Genomic DNA, 22250 nt, shown 5'->3' on the forward strand with positions numbered 1-22250 from the left:
TCCGTGGAGTGATCATTCCCGTGAGTGGGCTCAGTTTCGAGAAAGTTTTCATCTGGCGAAGGCGCTGACGTGTTTTCGTGAATCGCTTCGTGAGTTTGTCAATCGAATCAAAACGGTGGAAATTCGGGTGTTTTTTTGTTGAAAGAGTTTATTAAAATAATCCGATCGGTGATTGCTCGGTAAATGAATTGTTTAAAGCTTCTAAAGCCGTGAATGTAAGTGTTCAAACTGCCGTGTGCTGTGTTGTGGTACAGGTTGTGTGTGGTGAAGTGAAGTGGCCGTATAGCACGGAGAGCGTTCCTTTCGCAGAACGCAAACAATGTATAGGAGAGCTTTCGAGCGTTCGAGCTCGAACGATTCTCGAATTCTCTTTCTTGGCTTTTGGGTTTTTTTCCCCTTTTATACGTGGAACTGAGAAGAACTGAGCCTTTCTTCTTCGACCATAGTAGAGCTATTAGCGAACAAATAATAATCCGGACCGATCACTGGCGTGTGTGTGTAAGAAGCCACAAGAAATGAAGGCTTTCAAACAGCAGCTATAGCAACAACAACAACAACCACCATCACCACAAAAGACATCGACAACATCCAAATTATCCCGTCGTTTCTCGTACGGCAAGAACGAACGAACGAACGAATGAAGGAGAACGAGATGTGCGTCTCCTGTGCGTCTCTGCGCGCTGGTGGAGGTGAAAGGAGGGATCGTGCAGTGCATGGCCGTGCACCAACAATCGGTGCCGTGGCGAGCGACGGGATTTAGAAGAAGCGGACAAGAAAAACAACAACAGAAACCAACCACATAAAATGGCCAAGCAATCCGGGGATCACGAAGGGAATGTGTTGTAAGGTGGTGCGAGAGAAGCACAGAGTATAAATCATAGACGCTAGGCTCTCGGCCACCGTCCTAGCCCTTCCGAAAGGGCTTTCTACGGACCCTGTGGGGGGAACGTTTGATGCTCGGTCACTCGGACGTGTTGAGTGAGGATCGTGGTGTTCCGGAGCGCAGCAGCAGCCGCAAACAAAAAGTTCAAACAGAAAGAGAATGGTGGTGCTACAAGGAAGAAGCGAAAGATAGATAAAAGGGAGAGAGCGATAGAGAGCGATAGAGAGAGCGATATAGTGCTTCTCGTGTGCTAGGAAGCGTTGGCCTAGAAGTAGCGCTAAGGCGAACGCCAAGAATCTGAACCCGAAACCAGGCCTCTCCCCGTACCCTTTCTCAAACCCCCCTTTCTCTTGGGAGAGGGTGAGAAAAGCCGTAAACTTGGTCCAGCCCCGCCACGAGTTGAGTGAAAACGCTACTAACTGGTCAGTTGTTGTGATTGTTTAAGCAAAAGATGCTCAAAAGTCGAGGAAAAAAGGGGGATGGCGGTTTAGGGGAGAGTGTGCATACGACAGGGAGACGGCCACTAAATGCATGATCGCGATCGCTCACCTCCCTCCTGCTCTGCTCTGTGCTCTGCGGTGAAGCGATCGAGTTTTCGACGTTTCATTTCGTGCCTTTTTGCTCTCAAGCTGGTTTCGTTGCTCGTGCAGTAAACAGTGCAGTGTATGCGCATGTGTGTGTGTGTGTGTGTGTGAGGTAGGGGTGCATGAAAAAAATGGAGGATGGAAGGTATCCACCGCGGTGGAGTACGGATTTCATCCCCATCCCTTTCTTCTAACTGTTTGTGGTCAACGAAAAGATACTCCGAAAACGAAAACGGAACGAAGATCGGGAGGAGATCGAGAGAGCTAGAGAGCAAGAGAGAGAGAGAGAGAGAGAGAGAGAGAGAGAGAGAGAGAGAGAGGGTGGTGAAGGAACGAAGACGAGGAAGAGGGCAACCTGGCAAACAGGGAACCATAATTACCCCTCCCTTCGCGGGTTGCTGGTAGCATAATCGCACGGTTTAGGCTAAGCGCTAGCGCCGTCCCGGTGCCGATTTCGGTTCGGGGAAAAAAATGTAACAAAACAGCTTACACCATGCTCTCTCTCTCTTTTTCTCTCTCTCTGCTCCCGATTCCTCCTCCCAAAAGAATAAAAAAGTGACAAAGCATAAATAGCCACAGGAAAGGCATCAAATCCCGTCGCTAGCGGCGTGTCAAGTGCTCGAAGTTGTGTTTTGGTGTCCATTTGTGTGTCCATTTGTGCGTGTGTTAGTCTCTAGTGTTGTTGTCTCTTCTCCGTGGTGTGTTGCGTTGTGATCCGTCCTTGTCAACAGCGTTTGTTTTTTTGTGTGTGTTGTCTTTCTCGTGTGGTTTGACTGAGCTCAGCAACAGCAGCAGCAGCCCGATCTGTGTTGTGGCCAACGCCAGCAGCGGCCAGAAGCGTTGTTCAATGACCGCGACCCGACGACCGGTGGCACGATCACGACCCGTCCTCGCATGGTGTTGGTGGCTGCTGCTGTTCCTGCTGTGAGTGTCGATTGTGTCGCACCGAGCAAAATGGCCACCCTCGGCCTCTCCAAAGTGTTCATCCTGGACAAGTACTTTACCGAGCTGCAAAAGTTCTGGGAAACGGAAAAGAAGCTGCAAGGTAAGAGACTCTTTCCCCGTTGGAACACACACACAAAAACGTGTGGCAAAGTGAGGCCCCGGCTACACTCTAATTAGAAAACACTCTACCATTAATGAAGAGCAGACGGTGGTTGGCTCGCGTTCCTTGTGGTCTCGTGACCGTGAACGCGACCGAGCAGACCCCTGTTCGGGGATGTTCTTGGGCCGCCAGCACCACCATTTGTTGTTGCTTCTCTTCCCGTTTTTCCCCTTCTTCTACGTGATCGCATCGCAAACGCTCCACAGCTCCGCAGTTCGCCTTTCGGCCGAAACCATTAATGACGCACGTCATTAATTTCGAAACGAAATTATGCTATTTATATCGTTACTCATGAAAATGATGCCAGCCACCCGTTAGCTCCACCGGGAGAGGATGGGAGGAGCTACCACAACGTCGGTGTCGGTGTCGGTGGCGCTCGACCAAATGATGGTGACGACCAATTAATGAACCTCCCGTCAAACTCCCGTGGTGCGCCGTGTCGTCTGTTTCTTTTTTGTTTTTGCTTTTCGGTGTTGTTTTCTTGTGTCCCGTGAGCAGCTGAAATTGTCAACTACGGCGAGTAGTGCTCTAGCGGTATAGAGCCACTGCGGGCGACGATAACGATCATAAAACTCTCGAGACTTTAAAGCATTAAAACAAAATGACCGCCCCTGTTTGTTGGTCTACAGTTTAAGGAGTGTCTCTCCCTCTCTCCACTTAGTAACTATCTAGCGCGATAATTGGTTTATGACATTGTTTTATTTGTTCAACTGTTGCTGCGACATTTGCGCGATGGGCAAATGGTTTCACTTGTTACTGTTAATGATCCAGTGCGAGCGCGAAAGCAGCTACACCCATTTAACTCTCGGCCAAAATGGCATTTCTGGAAGGATCGACGGACGGTCCGGGTTTGCCGGCACAAAAAAAGATGATAAATAGATGGTTTCGCGGTTCGGGCTTCGATCGTTCACGGGATCGACTCCTCGGATACGAGGCCACGACGCGCTTACGACGACCATCTATCATCGAACGAAAAGGATGAGTAAGCAATAAGTGTTGTTGCGAGTTGCGCACACCTCGCCTGGGGGTTGCTGAGGTCCAAAAACCAGCGAGTATCACACAATTGCTCATTTGATCATCAGCTCGCACGAAGGCAGCAAGGCAGACATGCTTCGTTCCGCTCCATTCCATCGCATCCTTCATTCCACCATTTAGATCGTTTGATGCGCTAATGCAATTGCAACAACAGCAACAGCAGCAGCAGCTCAATGGTTCTTGGCTGGCGGCCAGCAGACCGGCAGGTGATTGAAAGATGCATTTACTTACGACGGAGTTGGGGGGACTATAAAAACCTCGAACACACGTACACACACGCACACAGAGAAGACAAAAAGGGAAATGTTGCAAAAAAAAAGTCCAACTGATGGGTTGCATTCAAATCAGCATCAGCATCACGGGCTAGGAATTGGAATGCCATCTTCTCGACCGTGAGTGAAGGGTAAAGGATGTAGCGGAAGGGGTGGTTATGCGACGGACATGCGGACGGACCGCCCGCCCTGCGATGGATTTCTAATTATCGGGCCTGTTTCGTTCGGGACTCGGCGGGACTCGCAGTCCGACCGTCATCGTCCATCCAATCAAGGTGATCAGAGAAAGAGAGAGGGAGAGCAAGAGAGATGCGCGATCGTAAAAGAAAGAGAGCAGGAAAGGAGAGGAAAAGATGGTGCATCGGAGCATGTGGCGGTGCAGAATGAAATAAAAAGGAGAAACATCGTTTCGAAAATTATAACTTCGAAGCCTGGGACTGGGCCGAGCAGGGGCTGGGCTGTAACCAGGTGGGAGGGGGGCATATATTCGAGCTCCTCCCGGGCTTCCCGCGCTTCCCGGGCATCCTCCAATGTTCGCCAGGTTTTCGGTCTTCTCTTTCTTCGTCCAAAGTCTCGCGCCGTGTCCGTCCATCCGTCCGTCCGTCCGTCGGTGTTATTTAACATTTTCGTGATGCAGAAGCAGAGAGAGGAAAAGAGGACGGTGTGGTGACGGGCTGCCGTGGCATGGCATGGCCTGGCGCGCCGTAGAACCTTGAACTGCGGTGGGTTGAACCGCGAACCTCACACCGCACCACACCGTACCGCACCGCACACCACATTGATCGCGATCCCGATCGCTTTGCTCGAGGATGAGGTTGGCCTTCCTGACATGCGCGCGCGCGTGCATCGAGCTGCGTTGGCGAAGGTCTTCCTTGTTGGTTGCATTCGGTCGTTCGGTCGGTTGGCAGGTCTGCCATGCCCGCAGACGGGCCGATGGGCGGTCACTGTTGTTGTTGTTGTCGTCGTGGTGGTTGCTGTTTTCCTGCTCGAGATTCGTTCTTAGCTCCTTCTTGCGGATCGTTCTGCTTCAGCTTCGCCGAGCGTTGTGTTGTTTTTGCGTCGCTTCTGGACACACACACACACACACACACACACACACACACACACACACACACACACACACACACACACACACACACACACACACACACACACACACACACACACACACACACACACACACACACACACACACACACACACACACACACACACACACACACACACACACACACACACACACACACACATACACACACGAACACACTTTGGACTTTGGTCTGCTGCTAAATCGAGCAGAGCACTACCTTCAGTGTCAGACTCCATTGCAATCGGTTCGTTCGAGATGGATCATGTTGGATTATTTTGCTGGAAAAGGATCTCGAAAGCAACAAGAAAGGAAGAAGAAAAAGGAAAAAGGAACTAAGCCCCAGCAAGCGATGGTGCGATGCTGCGATGACTGTCGCCGCACATTTGCATCTAAATCGCGATTCGCGATTCGCATTTCGAATTGTGTGTAAATTGTGCATCTCGATCAATCACTTGATCAATCCCCGGATCCAGCAACAGAACAATGAACAACACGCTCTGAAAGCGAGTGCAATTGACGCGCGCGCGCGATTTCTTGCAAAACCAAACGAAAGACTTGCGCGCGCAAATGCAAGCGACGAACCTTGCTTCTTCCCTTCGATTGTTTGAATGCTGAAGAAGAAGAAGTTGGCCACCGCCACACACTGGTGCATGTTTGAAACTTGATTTCGTTCTGCATCCCTCCCCGTGCACCTACCTTCCCCTTTTCCATTCTTTCACATGCTCCCTTCAATCGTCTTTCTCTCTCTTCCTCTCTCTCTATCGTTTCCGATGTGCGGAACAAAATTTATCGTGCATTCATTTGTGCGCTGTCGAACATTTTTGCTTCCAAAACCCCGACCACAACGCGACCACCGCATTCCCTCCGCGGAGGGGGGAAAGAAAAGACAAGAGCCGGATGGAGCGCATCGTGGCCGTGTCCTTCATTTTCGTTTCACAATGCGCCCCGGCAATGGCAAGCGCAAGTGTTTGGCGCACCGATTGCGACGATTGGACGTCGACGTCGGACCTTCTCCACTGGTGGTTTCTCCTCTCCCTAGATCCCTCTACACCGACCGGGTGAAAAACGATATCCCGTACCGGTGGAAGCAGCAAAAAAACGAAAACAGAAGGTTTTGGTCCGATTGTGTGGCCAGCGCACCGCGAAGACCGATGGCACACAGAAGCCAGGACCAGTGGGAGGGGGGGGGGGGGGAGTGGAGACGGAAAAAGGGACTTGGAGGGGATAAAATGTTTTCGCTGCAATGATGTTTATGCAATGATTTGTGGTGTTGGTCGTGGCCATTTTCTGTGCTGTGCTCGCTTCGCGCCTCTTCACCGCCCTCCATACCAGCCTGTCCGGCCTGCACACACTCACCTCGCCACGCCACTGATGGTGAATTTGTGGTTTTATTATTGTAATATTGCGCCACCGGTCGGCAGAAGAGACAAACAAGAACCGAAAGAAAGAAAGAAAGGCAAAAAGGAAGAGAAAGAGAAGGAAGAAAGGTAGTTCGAGGTCCTTTTTGCATTGCTCCGAATGTTTTGTTCACATTCCAAGCATGGGGGCCCACTGAGTGGCTGAGGAATGGATCGTCCGGAGGTCCAAAGGAGGTATTTTGCAAATCTTGGCTTGCTTGCCAAGGGCGGACCGTCGGCGCAAAGAGCCCCCCCGAAGAACAAATTATATTCCTACACATAATTTATGTCTGGCCATCGCGGTCGTCGGTGCTTCTCGCGACGTCACGCGGTGTGGTATTCGCATTATTATTGCCACAGAAGGGGGGGGGGGAGTTTGGGGCGTATCAAATTTCAATTCTCTAATTAAATCTGGCCACTCCACAGATGCCAGTTCCTGCCTGCATGCCTTTGTTGTCGCGGAAGGGTCTGTTTGCCTCTTGCGTTCGCTTCATTCGAGGTTCCCTTTTTCTTCGTTTTGCTAGGATATTAAGGATATTTTTTAAGTTTTCTTTTCTCTCTCTTTCTCTCTCTCTCTCTCTCTCTCTCTCTCTCTCTTTTGCATCACCACCGGCAAGCTTCGATCCCGATCGATGGTGATCAAAGATCGCTTTAAGTTGATCACTTTTAATTGTCATTCTTTTTCGATCTCGCGACCTTTCGCGATCAATAAATTGATGCATCTTATTCCATCGCCGCGCTTCTTCTTCTCTCGTTCTCACTCTGTCGGCCTGAAAAACGAAAGCTAATTTGAAGAAGAAAAAAAAACACCATCCGATCATCACGATCCCCTCGGATGGCCTCTCGGTAGCTGTAGGCTCTGGTATGGCTTCTGCTGCTGACAAAATGTTACAGCAGCACGCTCTGCAGACGAAAGAGGGCCACTCACTACCACCACTATGGGCTAAGTAAAGGCTGTTTAGCGCTTTATCCATCCCTTCAGTTGGTCGTCGCAAAATGGCACCCAAATGGTGTAAGGCCAAAGCGCAGCGCACCGTTTGACCGCACTAAAGGGGGGAGCATGCAGCCTGCGTTCTGCTGCTTCTCATCGTCGTCGTACAACCACCACCAACCCATTCACTTGTCTTGGGTCTGCTCTGTCAGCGGCCATTCGACCGCAGCAACAGCTGAAGCTGAAGCTAGTAGCTCGTGCGCCATTTAGAAAGGGTTCACGGTGTTTGGTCCCTTCTACTACTACTGTTGCTGCTGTTGCTGCTGCTGCCAGTGGTAGTGGTGGTGGTGGGGTGAAAGCCCGTTTGCGAAAAGAATGGTTTGTCACGATTTTCCCATTTCGTGCGACCGGCGGCCGGATTTTGGTGCCCAGAGCAGAGACCATTCGGTCCAGAGAGCCCAGCTTCGGCCCAGCTAATGCACATTTCGATCCGATTGGTTTGTTGGAGGAAGCCTCCTCTACCTTGTTGTCTTCTACGATTTCGTTTTCAGCCAGTTCCCCCCACTCCGTGGCCCTGGGGTCTTCGAGGTACGTACGGATTCGATTGTTCATTCGCTACGCCGCAGCACTTCATTTAAATGTTACATTTCATGCCAACTGCAGTCGAGGCATTCGAACAGTAAATTCCACAAAAAACCGGGCCGAAGGGGGGGAGTGTTCCAATCAATAGCAACCGGATCGATATACCTTCGGGGACATTCAAGGAAAACCCCCAAAGGAGGTTTCAGTGCCAGTGTCAACGGCACAGCAGCTAACAGTAAAATATATATAATCGTTTGCTGCTACTGCGACTCTTCGCTTGGCATTGCGCGGTCACATTTGTGGTCGCTATAAATTAAACCGTTCGCGAGTTCGCTTCGGGGGACGACAGCATGTAGCATCCAGCAGCATCGATTCTCCAACGATGACTCCAGCCGCACGCGGTGCATTCAACCGAGGGCCTCGAACGACGCGGCATCGACGGGATCGTAAACTGAAGTTGAGTGCAAAATTTAAAACGAAAATTTATTTTTATTGCAATCCTCCTAAAGAGTGGTCTGGCCGTGGGTCCAGTGGAGAGGGCAGAAGGTAGAGGGAGAGGGAGCTCCTCACCAACTACCCTCGTTCGGCGTCGAGAAAAGATCGAGCGAGATCGAAACTCGAGCAAAGCTCTGTCGTTAGGACGACTGGGCGATTCGAATGTTACTGTTCGGCGTTGCCAGCTCTGACCACAGCCCGTTACTTTGGCTCTTTGGTTTGGACGCGCGCACAGAGCAGCATAAAATTCGCGTAGAAGGTACGAAGCGAACGAGAGATGGAGTAACGCTTCGTAAAACTAAAGGCAAGTGTTTATTAGCTCGGCAGCTCCGTTGCCCTCTCATCCATCTTGAAAAATGGTCCGCGGCTCTCTCTCTCTCTCTCTCTCTCTCTCTCTCTCTCTCTCTCTTTCTCTTTCTCTCTCAGTCTCTGTATAAGACACGAGTGACATGCATAATCGTAACATTCTACGGTGCAAGGGGTTTCTACCCACCAACACAGAAAACACACAAAATTTTCGTTGAGATAACGAAATTATTATATTGCAACCATACGTCAACAAATTGCTGCATGTAGAGACACTTGTCACATCGCAACGAAAATAGCTCAGTTTAGTTTAATTATTTACCGTGAAACACACTAAGCAAAGATTATTTACGCAAAATAACATATAAACACATACTTCTTTCGTCTCAACTGTCAAAATCAACCGTGACTTCGCTGTACAAAAAAGTAGCTCTTTGTTTTTCCTTGCGATAGCGAAAATTTGCTACTAATGTAGAAACACCGTACCTAACGGAATGAAATGAAGCATCACAACCGCGCGACGAAAGTACTGCATCAACCGCTCACTCCTACTCTTCAACCCTCTTGTGACCTTTGGCGATGACGAAGTTGGTTCGATGGAAGCCGCGTCCTAGTCCGAAGTTTCTATTCCCCCCTCCAAATGGTCAACCAAACATGTAATCATCATAAGACTCGCCCCCCGAAATGACTCGTCAGGTCACTCAATACAGACCGTCAGATCCCAGGCCGTTCGTTCGATCGATCGATCGATCAATGGTTGTCGATCCCGTAGGACCATTGGTGGCGTTTTGCTCGCTTCGGACAGCTGCACTCCAGGCGTACCATCTGGGTGTCTCTTGGGGGCTCCTAGAGGGAAAGAGAAGAGAATTTTAATTACAGACCTTGGCCCTCGACGTTGGCTTCTATTCGGTGGTCACCGTTTTCCTTGTAGTCGGTGAAGTCCAAAAAACCCCGAAAAGGTTTTCCGTGTATTGTCTGTCCGGCCGCTGCTGACCCAGAGCGGATAGAAAGCATCGAGGGCAGCCGCGTCGCGAGTCAAGTCACGCAGGCCACAAACGGGCACTCTGTGAGGTCATAAAGTTGGAGTGGCCCAGGCCGAAAATGGACTACATTACCCCAGCCAAGCGAGAGCGACTGAGAGGGTAATCTGGCGCACGGTTTGGCGTTTTTAGGGGGTGCTTTTGCTGCTGCTGCTGTGGTGCTCGAGATGCCTCGATGCGTACTGCGACTCTTGGCGAGAAAATCAAGGCTATCGAAAGCCTAGACGAGGGCGTGGTCGCTGGAGAGTATCTTAGAGTGACAGCTTCCGGTCCGGTTGAAGGATGTTGTCGATGTCGCTATCCACAGCTGACGGCCATTTCTCTCGTTCAGTTTGCAGACAATGTTGTTGCCAATAGGCCAATATGTTGAGATTAGAATGCAAATGATGCTACGAAGACGTCAATCTCTAATTATATAAACTCGAGATGAAGTTGTTCTTCACTTCTTGGTACTTCTTGGCTATTCGCAGCTCGTCTCGTGCGCCGTCAAATTAACGATATTCAATTTCATGATCTTCGCACGTGCGTACCAAGCCGTACCCGTACCCATACCGAGCGTGGTGTTAGCGGTGGGATTCGAAAAATTCCGGCCAAGGAGAAGGGAAGGAGAGGATTTAAAATTGAATTAACTTAGCGATGAATGATAATTGGAACCTAATTGCTGCTCGCAGTCATCCGGCGCAATCCACCGGCGGTAAAGGGGGAGAAGAAAACGGCGGAAAGGGGGGTCTCGCACGCAGACTGGAATGCAGGAAATCATCCATCAGTCGAGCGAGTGGTTGAGTGCCGCTTGTGGTAGGCAGGTTAATGGTAGCTCTCTGTTGGTTTTGTTTGTAAGATGGCGTGTGCGCGCGGCCGCGAGTGAGAGAGAGATAGCAACAGCAGGCGATAATACAGAGTGGAATGTCCTCGCAGAAAGTTGGCTGGCTGGCGGGCGCGTTGCCGTTGCCGTTGCGCTCTTCGCATCCCAAAACGGATCATTCGTCGATGACAGATGACTGACAGCGCCTCCCGCTTTTCGTAGATTATCAGCGTGCGAAACATCGCCCGGCACACGCACACACGCACACGTGCAGCGCTCGCAACGGAATGAAACAGACTTTGAAAGACTTCAATGCGCGGTTGATGCTCGAAAATGCGGACGACGAACCCGCCAACGGCGGTTGACGGTAGCGTTCGTTGGAAAGCCGTGCGATGATGATGATGCTGATGATGCTGATGATGATGGTATTGCCTTGTTGATAGATGAACCTGTTAGAGGCGGTCAGCGAACACACGGCGAAACACACAAAAGGCAACCATTACTATTCAGAATCTGGCCATCATTAGACCATGTTAGGAGAACGAACTGAAGCCAACGCGCGAACCCGTTACAGGGGTTCCCTCCTCCCGGTTCCCCTTTTCCATTGTGAAACCACCGTCCTGGTCTTCAAACACATACACACACGCGCACGCGTATAATCAGTTTGGTGACCTGTTTCAGATAAAATAGGGAAGAAAGAAAAAAGAAAACAATCCGATGCCCTGGCCGTGGTCGCGATCACCAAAGGCGCAGCTTTGCATACTTTCCACTCTCGCATGGTGTGCCCCTTCGAGCACTAATAGCTGAAGCACACACAATAATAAGGATTATCTTCCTCGGGTCGGCAAAAGGTTTCAAATTTCGCTTCCGTTGCTCGCTCGCTCGCGTCGGCGACTTTTCTATCCAGCTCCGGGCGAGCATAGAGAGGATCAAAGATCGGATCGGACCCTGCAAAGGAAGCGAGAGCGAGAAGGAGCATTGTGAATTGGAAAGCCTCTTTTGTCTTCCCCCTCGGCTCAGCGGGCTCAGCGGGAGCTCTAAGTTGCCGAGGATAGATAGATGTTCCTGGGACCGAACGTCGTCTTCTTGCCAGCCACAACCTTAATCGTTGGCTCCACAGCGACCTGACCGGGATAGAGAATCCGGAGAATCGGGAGTCGTAAACATTCCGTAAAATGATTTTGCTATCGCACTATGGCCCGATAGCAGTGTTCTCTCCTCGTTCCGTCCTTTGGCACACAGAAGCCCTTTCAGGTCAGTCCCGGTGTCTATCGAATAGTGGAGCAGCGAGAATCATAATAAAAAAAAAACATACCCGAGCCTCGGAGCGACCTTCGCGGTTGCTCGATCATCTCCCACGGTGGCTGAGACCTTAAAGCGTTTCGTATTCTTCATTTTTTTATTTACAATCAATCAAAAGCTGGAATTATTTATCACGTCACGCGGAGACGCTTTGAGGCGGCCCTCAGTAGGCACTGGAACCCGAAGATGGCTCCCACAAAACCCAAAGCCAGCCAGAGCCAGTGTTATGTTCCTGTTCTGTGTTTTGTTGTTTGTGGTTTTGTGTTTTTACACCTCCGAAAACAGTTATTTTTCGGTGAAACATTTCGCGTTTCTTCTCGTTCCGTTCCGAGGGTTTTTTCTCTCTTTTTCTCTTTCTCTCGCGTCGCATGCCGAAATTTAACCGTCAACCTGCCGCGGGAACGCGCACATCCTTCCATTCCCTGCCAGCTCGCCGCGTTGTTGATGTGATCGAAATCAGGTTCGGTTGACACTTGGGCATCGATCGGGCATCGGACAGAGGAACGAGTCAAGCGATCGCGCGTCAAAGACGATCGAAACCAGTTCTCTCTTTCTCTCTCCGTCTCTCTGCGCGAAGAGAAGGCCACGGCGAGATGCCGAGGCGAGAACCAAGCGGAATGTTTTGATCCAGGGGTCCAGTGTCCATCGCTTCCAGCCTTCTTCTTGCTCTTCTTCGGTGACTCCACAAAACCCCTCCGGTGACCGGTGTAAATGATGCGACGAAAGTTGACGAAAGTCACCCCAGGGGCGACACAAACAGGAAAAGAAAAAAAGGGATAAGGCGAAGGAGAAAGAAACCGCGGAGTGGAGCGAAGCAGCGACGCAAGTTTTCAAAACTTTCCTCCATATGCATATATGATATTATTTGCATAAATTTATATCGATTCATAAAATTAATTGTATCGAATTTATCATTCGCGGCCAGTAACCGTGTCCCCGAGCGATCTGTGCGGTGTGGCATCTTCCAGCCGTTCCAGCCTTAGTTGGTTAGTTGGTTGAATTCAACGAACTGTGTCTTATTGGTCACAGGACCGTCCGTTAGTCCGTCCACTTAAAAACAAGGTTGCGCATGGTTAGCCAGCCAACCTGTCTGCCTGCCTGCGGGATGCTGAGCAACCACAACAGGTTCCTGGATCGCTATCACGATCACGTTAGAGGCCGTCTCTCGTTAACCACTTAAGGCCTTCAGGGCATTTCCATTTTTGTTTTATTTGATTTTTATTAACATAGAACACTCACAAATCGTGTGCATTTGTGTGTAGCAGTCCGGGGAATGCTCTTCTCTATCATCGAAGAATCAAAACTTTGATGCGACCAACGGCATCGATGCTGGCACGCCACTTCGTGCTCGAGAGCGCGCGCGCGCGCCATTTTATTGCGCCAGAATTGCGCCGTATCGGCCTCCGGGAAGATGCGTGATTAATTGATGACACTGGGACAAAAATACTCGCTCGCGGCTCCGTTCTTCGCGGTTCCGTTCTTCCATCTTCTCACTTCTTCTTCTACTTCCCGAGTGCCGTGTGGACCCCCAACCCCGTTTTGCCATTCGTGGCAGGTGCCGAAATTGTTAATTTGTACCTCGACCATTTCCTCTTCAGACCGGGATTCGTTTCGTCCGCGTCCAGCAGCGTCGTGGCGGTCTGTGGAACACGATTGCGTTCGCGTAGCAGCATCCCAGCAAACAGAACTCGCTGTTTTTGGCAATTATTCGCGTGTGTGTGTGATCGTTGTTATTGGGATCGTTCCCCTGTTTTGGAAGCTCCCTTCCGTGAGGCTGTGTGCTCCGCCAAGGCACCATTTCTAAGTGAATTATTTGCAAACAACAGACGGAACGAGAAACGAGAGAAGTTATTGTTTTCTTTCGCTTTGGAGCATTTAAAGCGAATCTCCTGGAGAGAAGCTGCCGGAACATTCGTTCCATTCGCCATTATAGAACCGTAATAAAATTCGGTAGAAAATAGACTGGAACTAATTTATTGGAGCGGCTCTGGTCAGTGCCAGTCTAGATTGATTTCTGGGGCATTAAATCGCTCCAGGGAATGACAGCAAGGCGTGGAATGACGTAACGCAGCCTGGTGTTGCCGCGAAGAAGGTGTTAAGGGAATCTCGTGTGCTCAATAAATTCCAATTCCAATCTATTCACTAACAACATTTTGTAGCATCTCGACAACAACATTTCAAGCATCAGCTTTCTACATTCTATTTCTGTTGTTTTGTATCAGTAAATCTGGATAATTTATACTACACATACTGGAAAATGATGTCACATTTCGAGTTGGTTCAGTATTGCCCGGCAGATACATCACCAACAGATGTTGTTTTTTAAGAATACAAAATTGTGTTCTTCAGTTGCGTATCTATTCTGGTATGTATTGCTACACACTGATGACTAGCGTACTAGAATCTTAACGGATATCGGAACGTTAGTCTTAATGAGCTATTAAAATTAGCCGATGGTGCAAGGCAAATCCGGTGTATATGATTTTTAAACCACTTATTCTTAATGAGCAAACTATTAATGCTTTCTCAACATTTAATGTATAATTATTACATGCAGTATTGGCACAATTTCTTCTTTTTTGTATTAAATGACGTCACAAACCATCACAGCAGAGGTTATATGAATCGTTCAACCACTCCTTCGAAGAGGCACACTACATTTTCTTGTTGGTTTATAAAAGTCTTCACGACAACTGATATTTGGTCTGCCAAACATTGTTGGGAATATCATTCCTGAAAAATATCAATTAAACGTATATTTTTGCCAAAAAAGAGCTCCAATTCTTTTATGCATCTTTCAAATATTCTTCATTTATAACATTCTACGATCTTGTGCTCAGATCTTTCAACTGTGGAGTAAATGATACCATCGCCGATTTATCGGGAGGTTTACTGTTTTACAGCTTAATTTAATTGAATTTAATGAATATAAATTGAATGCCATTATTTGTCGTGTAATAAAGCAATCTCAATACCGCCAATGACTGATCCTAGATGACGTCATTGGGAAGAGGTCACGCCGAACGTTGCTGTACTTTGGGAAAGTTTGTCAACCGTTTCTGCGTTCGCTCAAACAACGTCCCTTCCTCCTTTCCAATGATGGACATCTTCCAATTACGGTAGTAACTGAGGCGAGAGGCAGAGAAAGAGGAGGAAGAACGCCCCCCGAAAACCATCACCGTCGACGATCAGGTGGGTCCTTCACCTCCGTCCACGACCACCCTCCCGTTGACACATATTCCCCGATTCGCTTCGTCGCTGGCCTGGCCACAGATCCGCTGGCGATCCGTTATCCGCGAGAGAGAGGTTAAGCCTTCGGGGCATGAAATCCAGCTGCAAAAATGGCCACAGCAACGAAATAATAATAAAAAAAAAAAACGAAACAAGAAATGGAACAAAACGTTCCGCAATCAATTGCGCAGCGTTGGCCACCTCCCTGGGATTAGCCCCAACCGAACCGTGCGTGTGTGTCTGTGTGCGCGTGTGTGTGTGTGCGCTCGCCTTCGTGACGCTTTCGAATACCGGAGGATTGCGTGTCGCGGCCTTACGGGGACGCGGCGTTATCGTGGCCAGATTCGCCTTCGGGGTCCACAACACAACATGACAACACACCCGCCAGTTCGACAGCTTCACTTCTCGCGTTTCGATGCCCGCCATTCCGGGCAGCCGGAATGGACGTGATCCACTTGTCGTCCCTTCCGTGCTTCATGTGCACGCGGTCGGTCACCTCCTAGAGGGGACCATTTTTATCCCAATTAACCTTATCCACCGTTGGGGCACCCCCGGTGAGACGTCGCGTCGGTCTCGTCCACGAGTCTCTCTCTCTCTCTCTCTCTCTCTCTCTCTCTCTCTCTCTCTCTCTCTCTCTCTCTCTCCCTCCTCTCTCCTCTTTCCTGGTGTCTTGGCCTTTGTGTCGAATGGCGGCAGCGACGATGGCAGCGGCAGCGGCGGCGGTCGCCACTTAATCTTCCTGCCATTCAATCGGCCGGACTTTAGCCGGAATCGACAGGACCGCTCGACATGAGCGATCAATTTTGTTGGCCAAGAAGCGGCCTCTCTCTGTCCCTTTCTGTGTTCCTTTTTCACCATCTCTTCCTTTATCTTTCTCTCTCTGTCTTGCGCTGGTGTTTCGGTCGTGATCGCTGTTTGGTGCCGTCGAACATGCTCCAGGGTCTCTCCGCTCTGGATGACGCTTGGCAGAGACCCCAAGAGATCGATGGATCGGGAGGCCCTCAAGCCGCCAGGTATGATGGCCAGCAACCACCACCAGCAGCAACAGCACCAGCAACGAGTCCGGTTTCGTTGGCGTCCAGAAGTTTGTTCGTTCCGTTCCGTGGCAAGGCAGAAAGGTTCGAAACATGCGACGTTGGCTCTCGTGTCGATCATATCTCATTCACAAAAGCCCCAACAACGTCAGTCGTTCAGCCCAAGCGGACGATTAACGCTACGCTGCGCACCGCTCCGGACCTTGAAGCAGCAAACGCTGTTCGTGATCGCCACACGATGGCGGCTCCAAATCCTCTGTGCGCCTCTCCAGGTCACCGCGGGACCGGTGGAAGCGAAGGAGAAATCCGTTCGATAATTCGTGTTCTGCCCGCCTGCCCTGGCCACAGCCCAGGTTCCAGGTTTGAGCGTTGATCGTTTGGCGAGGTGAAAATGTCTGAGTCCGAAGCGCGCCTTTCGTCTCGCTTTCTCTCTATCTCTGTCTTTTTCTCGTCCATTCCCGGGGGAGATCGTCCATTTGACCCATGCTGTACCTTACACACAGGCACGCACACACCCCGAAAGACAGGCGAATGGACACGCACGTCGTTCAAATCACCTTCTTCTCCTCCGACTCCGGATAGAATGTTCGGATCGCTGGACGCTGGGTCGCGACTTCTTGGGGCTCTAATCATTACGCTCTAATGAAGTGGCGGGTTGCTGGCCGGCTGATGAGGATGTTGTTTTTCACAACAAAAACAACAACAGCGCAAAGCAGGAAAACGGAAACTCATTTGCGCCACCCGCTCGAGAACCACCATCTGGCGTTTGGCGTGAACGGTGTAATGGGCATCGGCGTAACGCGCATCTTATTACGCGCTCCCTTGGTGTGCTGCGCTGGTGTGTAATGTGCCAATAAGCCACGCGCGCGTGTGTGTGTCTGTCGGTAGCGACCGGTTCAGCGGTGTTGGCGGCCATTTTACATTTGGCACAGGAACCGCTGCTCATCTAACGGCGCAACGGTAAGCCACGGTGCGTTCCATTCGCGCAGTGGCCATTCTTCGGAACCAACGAGCACACTCCAGTCTTCAGAAGAACGGGGAGTAACCAATACAGACACACACACACGGGTAATGGATCTGTAAAGCGTACTCCAAGTGCGCGTCCAGATCTTTCCAAATCACCCCATCGATCGATCCGCGTGCCGGCCAGGGGATCGCTTAAGGAGAGCTTAGCGTCCAACGACGTCATCTTGCTCAGCAACTCTGCTGACACATTTTCAAACCCCTTCAACCCCCGTCGTCAACACCGTCGTCAGCAGCATCCTAAGCCAGATTGGATGCTCACGATGATCCGAACCCGGGGCATCGGAATGCTGCATTCTGCATTGCTGTCAAAGGCCCGGGAGTCGTGGTGAGGGGATTTTATGAGTTGGCACGTCGCGAATGGCGTTGCGGATCCTCTTGGCCGAACCGGAATCACAGTTGGAATGTACGGAGACGCGAGCCGCTAATGTTGTTATTTATTCCCGTTCATCGTAGCCTGACCCTTGGCCTCGAAAGGGGTCACCTACCGTTTGCGTCCGTTGGAGTGCTGCCGGGATTATTGGACGCGAGTACGATCTCGACTTATATGGTCTGATGCTGGAGTGTGGAATCAATGCGGAGATTACGCTAATAACCCAAGGGATACATTGCATTTAGCCAAGAAACAACCATTTTTATGCTCACTCCTTGCTCATCACCACCATGGCCAACTCGATCTGTTCTTACCGCACTCCAAACAGTGAGCGAACAGTAGAGCTGCTAAACTCATCGACCACTTGGAAGCTTCGAGCGTTTCTTCTTCTTCTTCTTCCTCGCTAGTTCGTTGGCTAGCAAGCCCATCTGCCGGTTCGTCCGGTGTGGTTTTGGCTTCGCTTGAACGAGCAACTAACCCTCCTGCTGGTCATTGAACTTGGCGGTGCAAACCACCGATGCCGATACCACCCTGCGCGCGTTCCACGCCACGGGAAAAAAAGGGAAAAACAACGAAGCCGATCGCGACCACACACACGCATAAGGCACGGCCAACCCCGGTGAGATCCGGCGATGGCGTCCTACATCTATGCCTCTTTCCACTACTCAACACACACCGCTCGATGGTCGGAGCTGGAAGGAAAATGGCTGGAAAGTCGTAGCCGTTGGTCGTCGCAAATGTCGTCGCGTCGCGTTGCTGTCCATCCATCGGTGGATTGGATTGCGACGCGACGCGTCGTTCGCTCGCTCGCTCGTAGAGGGAAATGAGGCCGAGTGGAAACGCAAATGGGCTGGCGATGGAGGTGGCATTGGGTAGAAAGTGACGCGACTGGTAAGAAGGAGACACGCACGAGGATCGAGGGAAAGGGCATAAAGGGCGTCGATGAAGACGTAAATCGCGTTTAGGACCGGAGAGACGCGATCGTTCGATGGAGGTGTGCTTGAAGTCGTTATCTCTGAGGCTCTTTCTCTAAGCTCTTTGTGTTAAGCGCTATAATTTGAGTTACTTAAAAGGGATAAAGTTGAAGAGATACGACCTATAGCTGAGGAACTTACGTACCCAGTGGTACTGAAGAAAATACTTCGACCAGTTCTAATCCTCCAATTTCTGAGTCCAAATCCTTCCAAATCAGTGTCGATGACGTCGTCTTATTACGATCTGAGTCTTTACGTCTATCTTTAAGGACTGGTTCGTCGTCTGCCTTTCTCGGGACATTATTATACTGGCTCCTGCATTGTAATCGAATATTCTTCTGAGAATTATCATCTAAAACGCGGCTATAAGTACTATTGAGGTCCTCTAGAGTTCTAGAGTTCCTTTTTCTTTACAAATTCTTCAAGTTGATAAGTTTTTCTAGACTAAAGATTGGCTAGTTGACAGCATCATAGCGCGAATATCTGGATTTACATCACCAACTGCTCCTCTTGTTCCATCGACCTCAACTAGTTGAAGTTCTCGATGTCTTCAAACCTTTTTCTACCTACTAGTACATTAACCCCGATGTACTTCAACGTATTCCTTTCTCTATTTAATGCTGTAGCCATTTGCTCTACTCCTCTATCGGGTTTATGAAGATCCAGCCTCTAAAGAGCAAAAGGCCATGTCGCACGTTGACACAAACACTCCGCCGTTATGCCGAGCTTTCGTCGACTTCCAGCGTTCGTTTGGAAGATGAACTTTAACAACCCCACTCTTGGGGTCCTGGGCCCAAGCGTACCATAGCGACAGTCCGTTAGCAGCTCGTTCTGTACGTTGCCAATCTCATACATTAGCCGCCTGCGACGTTGTTTTATGTTCTCGCGATGACTCCGCAGGTCACCGATCCGACCGATCTTCTCGCTCTCTCTCTTCACTGTCGGCACATCGTTTGTTCGCGAGATGTCCGCACAAATGAGCTGACGTAAAACGTATCATTACGCTTTATGTTTATAATAAAACCGCTTAATGCAAACCTAGCACGCAGCACGGCACACGGAGCTGCTGCCGCCGATTCGGTGCAGGTGAAACAATAAAACGAAGCTTGGGGCCTGCTCCGGAGCCGTGGCCTTTCACGGGGCGCACAGTTCCGCGATTGCAGCGCCATCGCAGTGCATCGTCGATTGGAACGTTGCCGCCGCCACCGCCGCCGCCGAAAACCGTGCAGGCAACAATTCGAAGTCAATTATTTCGTAATGCTTATTTACGAAATGACCGTATGCCCTGCTGTTGTTGTTGTTTTTGTTGTTGTTGTTGCTGCAATACTCCCCTTTTCCCCTCGGTGGATGGTGCCGTTTGGTCCCGGTGAACGCTACGGCTGTGATTATCATAACGGGAACTGTGCGCCAACCAATGTGTGTGTGTGTGAGGGCGAGCGTTCGAGGTGTGATGGAGCCAGAGGCAGGACAGGGGGTCCACTGGTCACGATTCGGTGATTTCCTCCCCTCTCGTGGCCACCTCGTCCGCGTACCAAATTGGACGCTTGGGATTGCCAAAAAATAATGTCACACGTCGACGTCCCCGTCCTTTCGAGACCAAGGCCCAGTTCCAGTCCAGCGATCTGGTGCACCTCACGGCAAGTGTCTTCGTTCACTTGACACCTTCTTCTCTTCTCTCCCCGGGTGGCACAATCGCCACAATTGATCTCATTGCGAAGTGCGATCACCGAAAATCGAAGGAATCCGCAGTTCGCCGCTGGCGCGGGTTAATTGGATAATGCCCGCCTCATAACATCTCGCACCCTCAGCGCTCCGTCTCCCTTGGTGCGAATCCTCCCCGGAATCCTCTCGCCACACATTCCCATTCCCGCACATTCATTCCTGCGTCACCACCACACGCTGCTGGTGCCCCGGGGCGGTCGGGAGTGTTATTTGAGAGAATTTTAATGATATAATAAGATTAAGCTCAACTTCGTTCAGCGCTTCTTCGAGTGCTTCTTCCTCTTCCTGCGTAAAAAGATGAAGCTGCAGCATCGCAGAAACACGCGGAGAAGTCCATTCAAGTCCAATGGACTGAGACCGAAACCAGAAGGAAGTGGCACAACGTCGAAAGGCACAACGCGGTAGGCGGCGCCCTGGGTACTAGATGTGGTTTTTGCTTCGTTCAGCCTTTGCAACCGCATGGCCAGTGCTTGCATGCGCAGTGGCGTTTAACAAGTTGTAATTTTCCCCGGCCAACCGGAGTCCGGAGTCCGGACACGAAACCGGGAGCAAAAAACCCTTCTCAATGAAATGGTCGAGTCGTGATCGTCTCGCCATGGCCATGATGTCTTGTGCCAATTGATGGCGTGTTCGTGCAGCAGACCAGAGCCAGCAAGAAGCAACCGGACGGCACCGGGACAATTACGGTTCAGCCCCAAGTCCGTCCAGTTTTCTTCCATTCAATGGCCGGTCGACGGCAATAATCTGGTTCTCTGGCAGATCTCAATTCAATCGAGCGGTTGCACGCCACGCACACATGTACTACCTTCTTGTGGTCCGTTTAGACCTTGCCAAGTCGATCTTAAGTCGATAATGTTTAATGTCTTTAGTTGGAGGACTTTTAGTGATGTCAACATATCAGAAGTTACTTAGTTCCTTGTGGAATATCTTGATTCTAACAACGGTCTTCCATCGTCTTTTCCTCCTCAGATGCATCCTCCTCCAACGAAGCCGTTCACCTACAGCAGCGACTCAAGAGTCTCAGCTCGGAATTGGTGACTCTCCGGAATCGACTGCACACCGGCGGTCAACCGACAGCCGGTGGTGGTGGTGGTGCTCCAAACGGCGGTGCCGTTCCGGTCGGTGCTGGCGGTGTTGTGTCACCGGCAGCCGCTACACCAAATAGCAACAACTGCACAGGACAAAATGGAGCAGCACAGCACAACACGGCGGGCACCGCCGTCGGTCTTGGGTCGCACGGTGGAACGACGGCCCTTACTACGGCCGGACTGCTCGCATCCAACGTCAACGCCAGCAATGGTCTTAACGGTGTCCTGCCAAACCATCTTGCCAATGGATGCCCCAACAACAACAACTCGAACAATAATAAAAACAATGCCGCAGCAAACAATGCAAAGGTAAGAAGTGTCAAACGATGGGATCCTGTGATGACAATGATGATGATACTGATGTTCCCTTTTGCCGATGATTGTTGTTCTTTTCGCGCAGAACCATATGCTGACGGTGGCGGGCCAATGTCTACCACCGAATGCACCAGGAGCGGCCAACCTGCAGCACACCGGTCAACACAACGGCACCACCAATGGCAATGGCATCCTGCCCGTCGTTTCACCGCGTAATACCTCGATCCCGTACCCGCTGCCACACCACAACTCCACCAGCGGCACCATGCTGATCGGAGGTGAGTATCCTGGGAGGAGTATTCAGGAACGACTGTCATGGCAGAGGAGACGTTACGGACGGTCACGACAGATCTCTCTCGTGTAAGCGATCATGGGAGTTAAGCAACGCGCTGCTGCTGCTGCTGAAGGTTAACGTGCAGCTTCTCCTGAAGCTGTCCGGGCACACGACTTTAATGGAATCAGCCGCGTGTGTCTGTCCGACCCATCTGTCAGATAGGAGGCAGCGAGATTCCTCCTTGAGATCACTGCTGCTGCCGCTACAAATCATTTCACTCATTCAACCGACGATGCACGATCATCCATCAACGGCACCACCCTCTACCCCCGTCCCCATCCCTCATTTCTGGTGAACCTGAGCCGCATAGTAATTTGCTCGGCCTCGGCTGA

General features: G+C 50.6%; 1 protein-coding gene across 1 annotated transcript; it reads left to right on the forward strand.

Moving 5' to 3' along the window:
- Nucleotides 1–2208: 2208 nt before the first annotated feature.
- LOC125959454 (putative uncharacterized protein DDB_G0286901) lies at nt 2209–21800 on the forward strand. Its single transcript, XM_049692278.1, has 2 exons — nt 2209–2512; nt 21151–21800. Exons 1-2 carry the CDS (start codon nt 2362–2364, stop codon nt 21798–21800), a joined length of 801 nt encoding a protein of 266 aa, XP_049548235.1. The 5' UTR covers nt 2209–2361.
- The last annotated feature ends 450 nt before the right edge of the window (nt 21801–22250 follow it).

This window comes from Anopheles darlingi, chromosome 2 (genome assembly GCF_943734745.1).
Source record: "Anopheles darlingi chromosome 2, idAnoDarlMG_H_01, whole genome shotgun sequence".
In the NCBI taxonomy this organism is placed as follows: domain Eukaryota; kingdom Metazoa; phylum Arthropoda; class Insecta; order Diptera; family Culicidae; genus Anopheles; species Anopheles darlingi.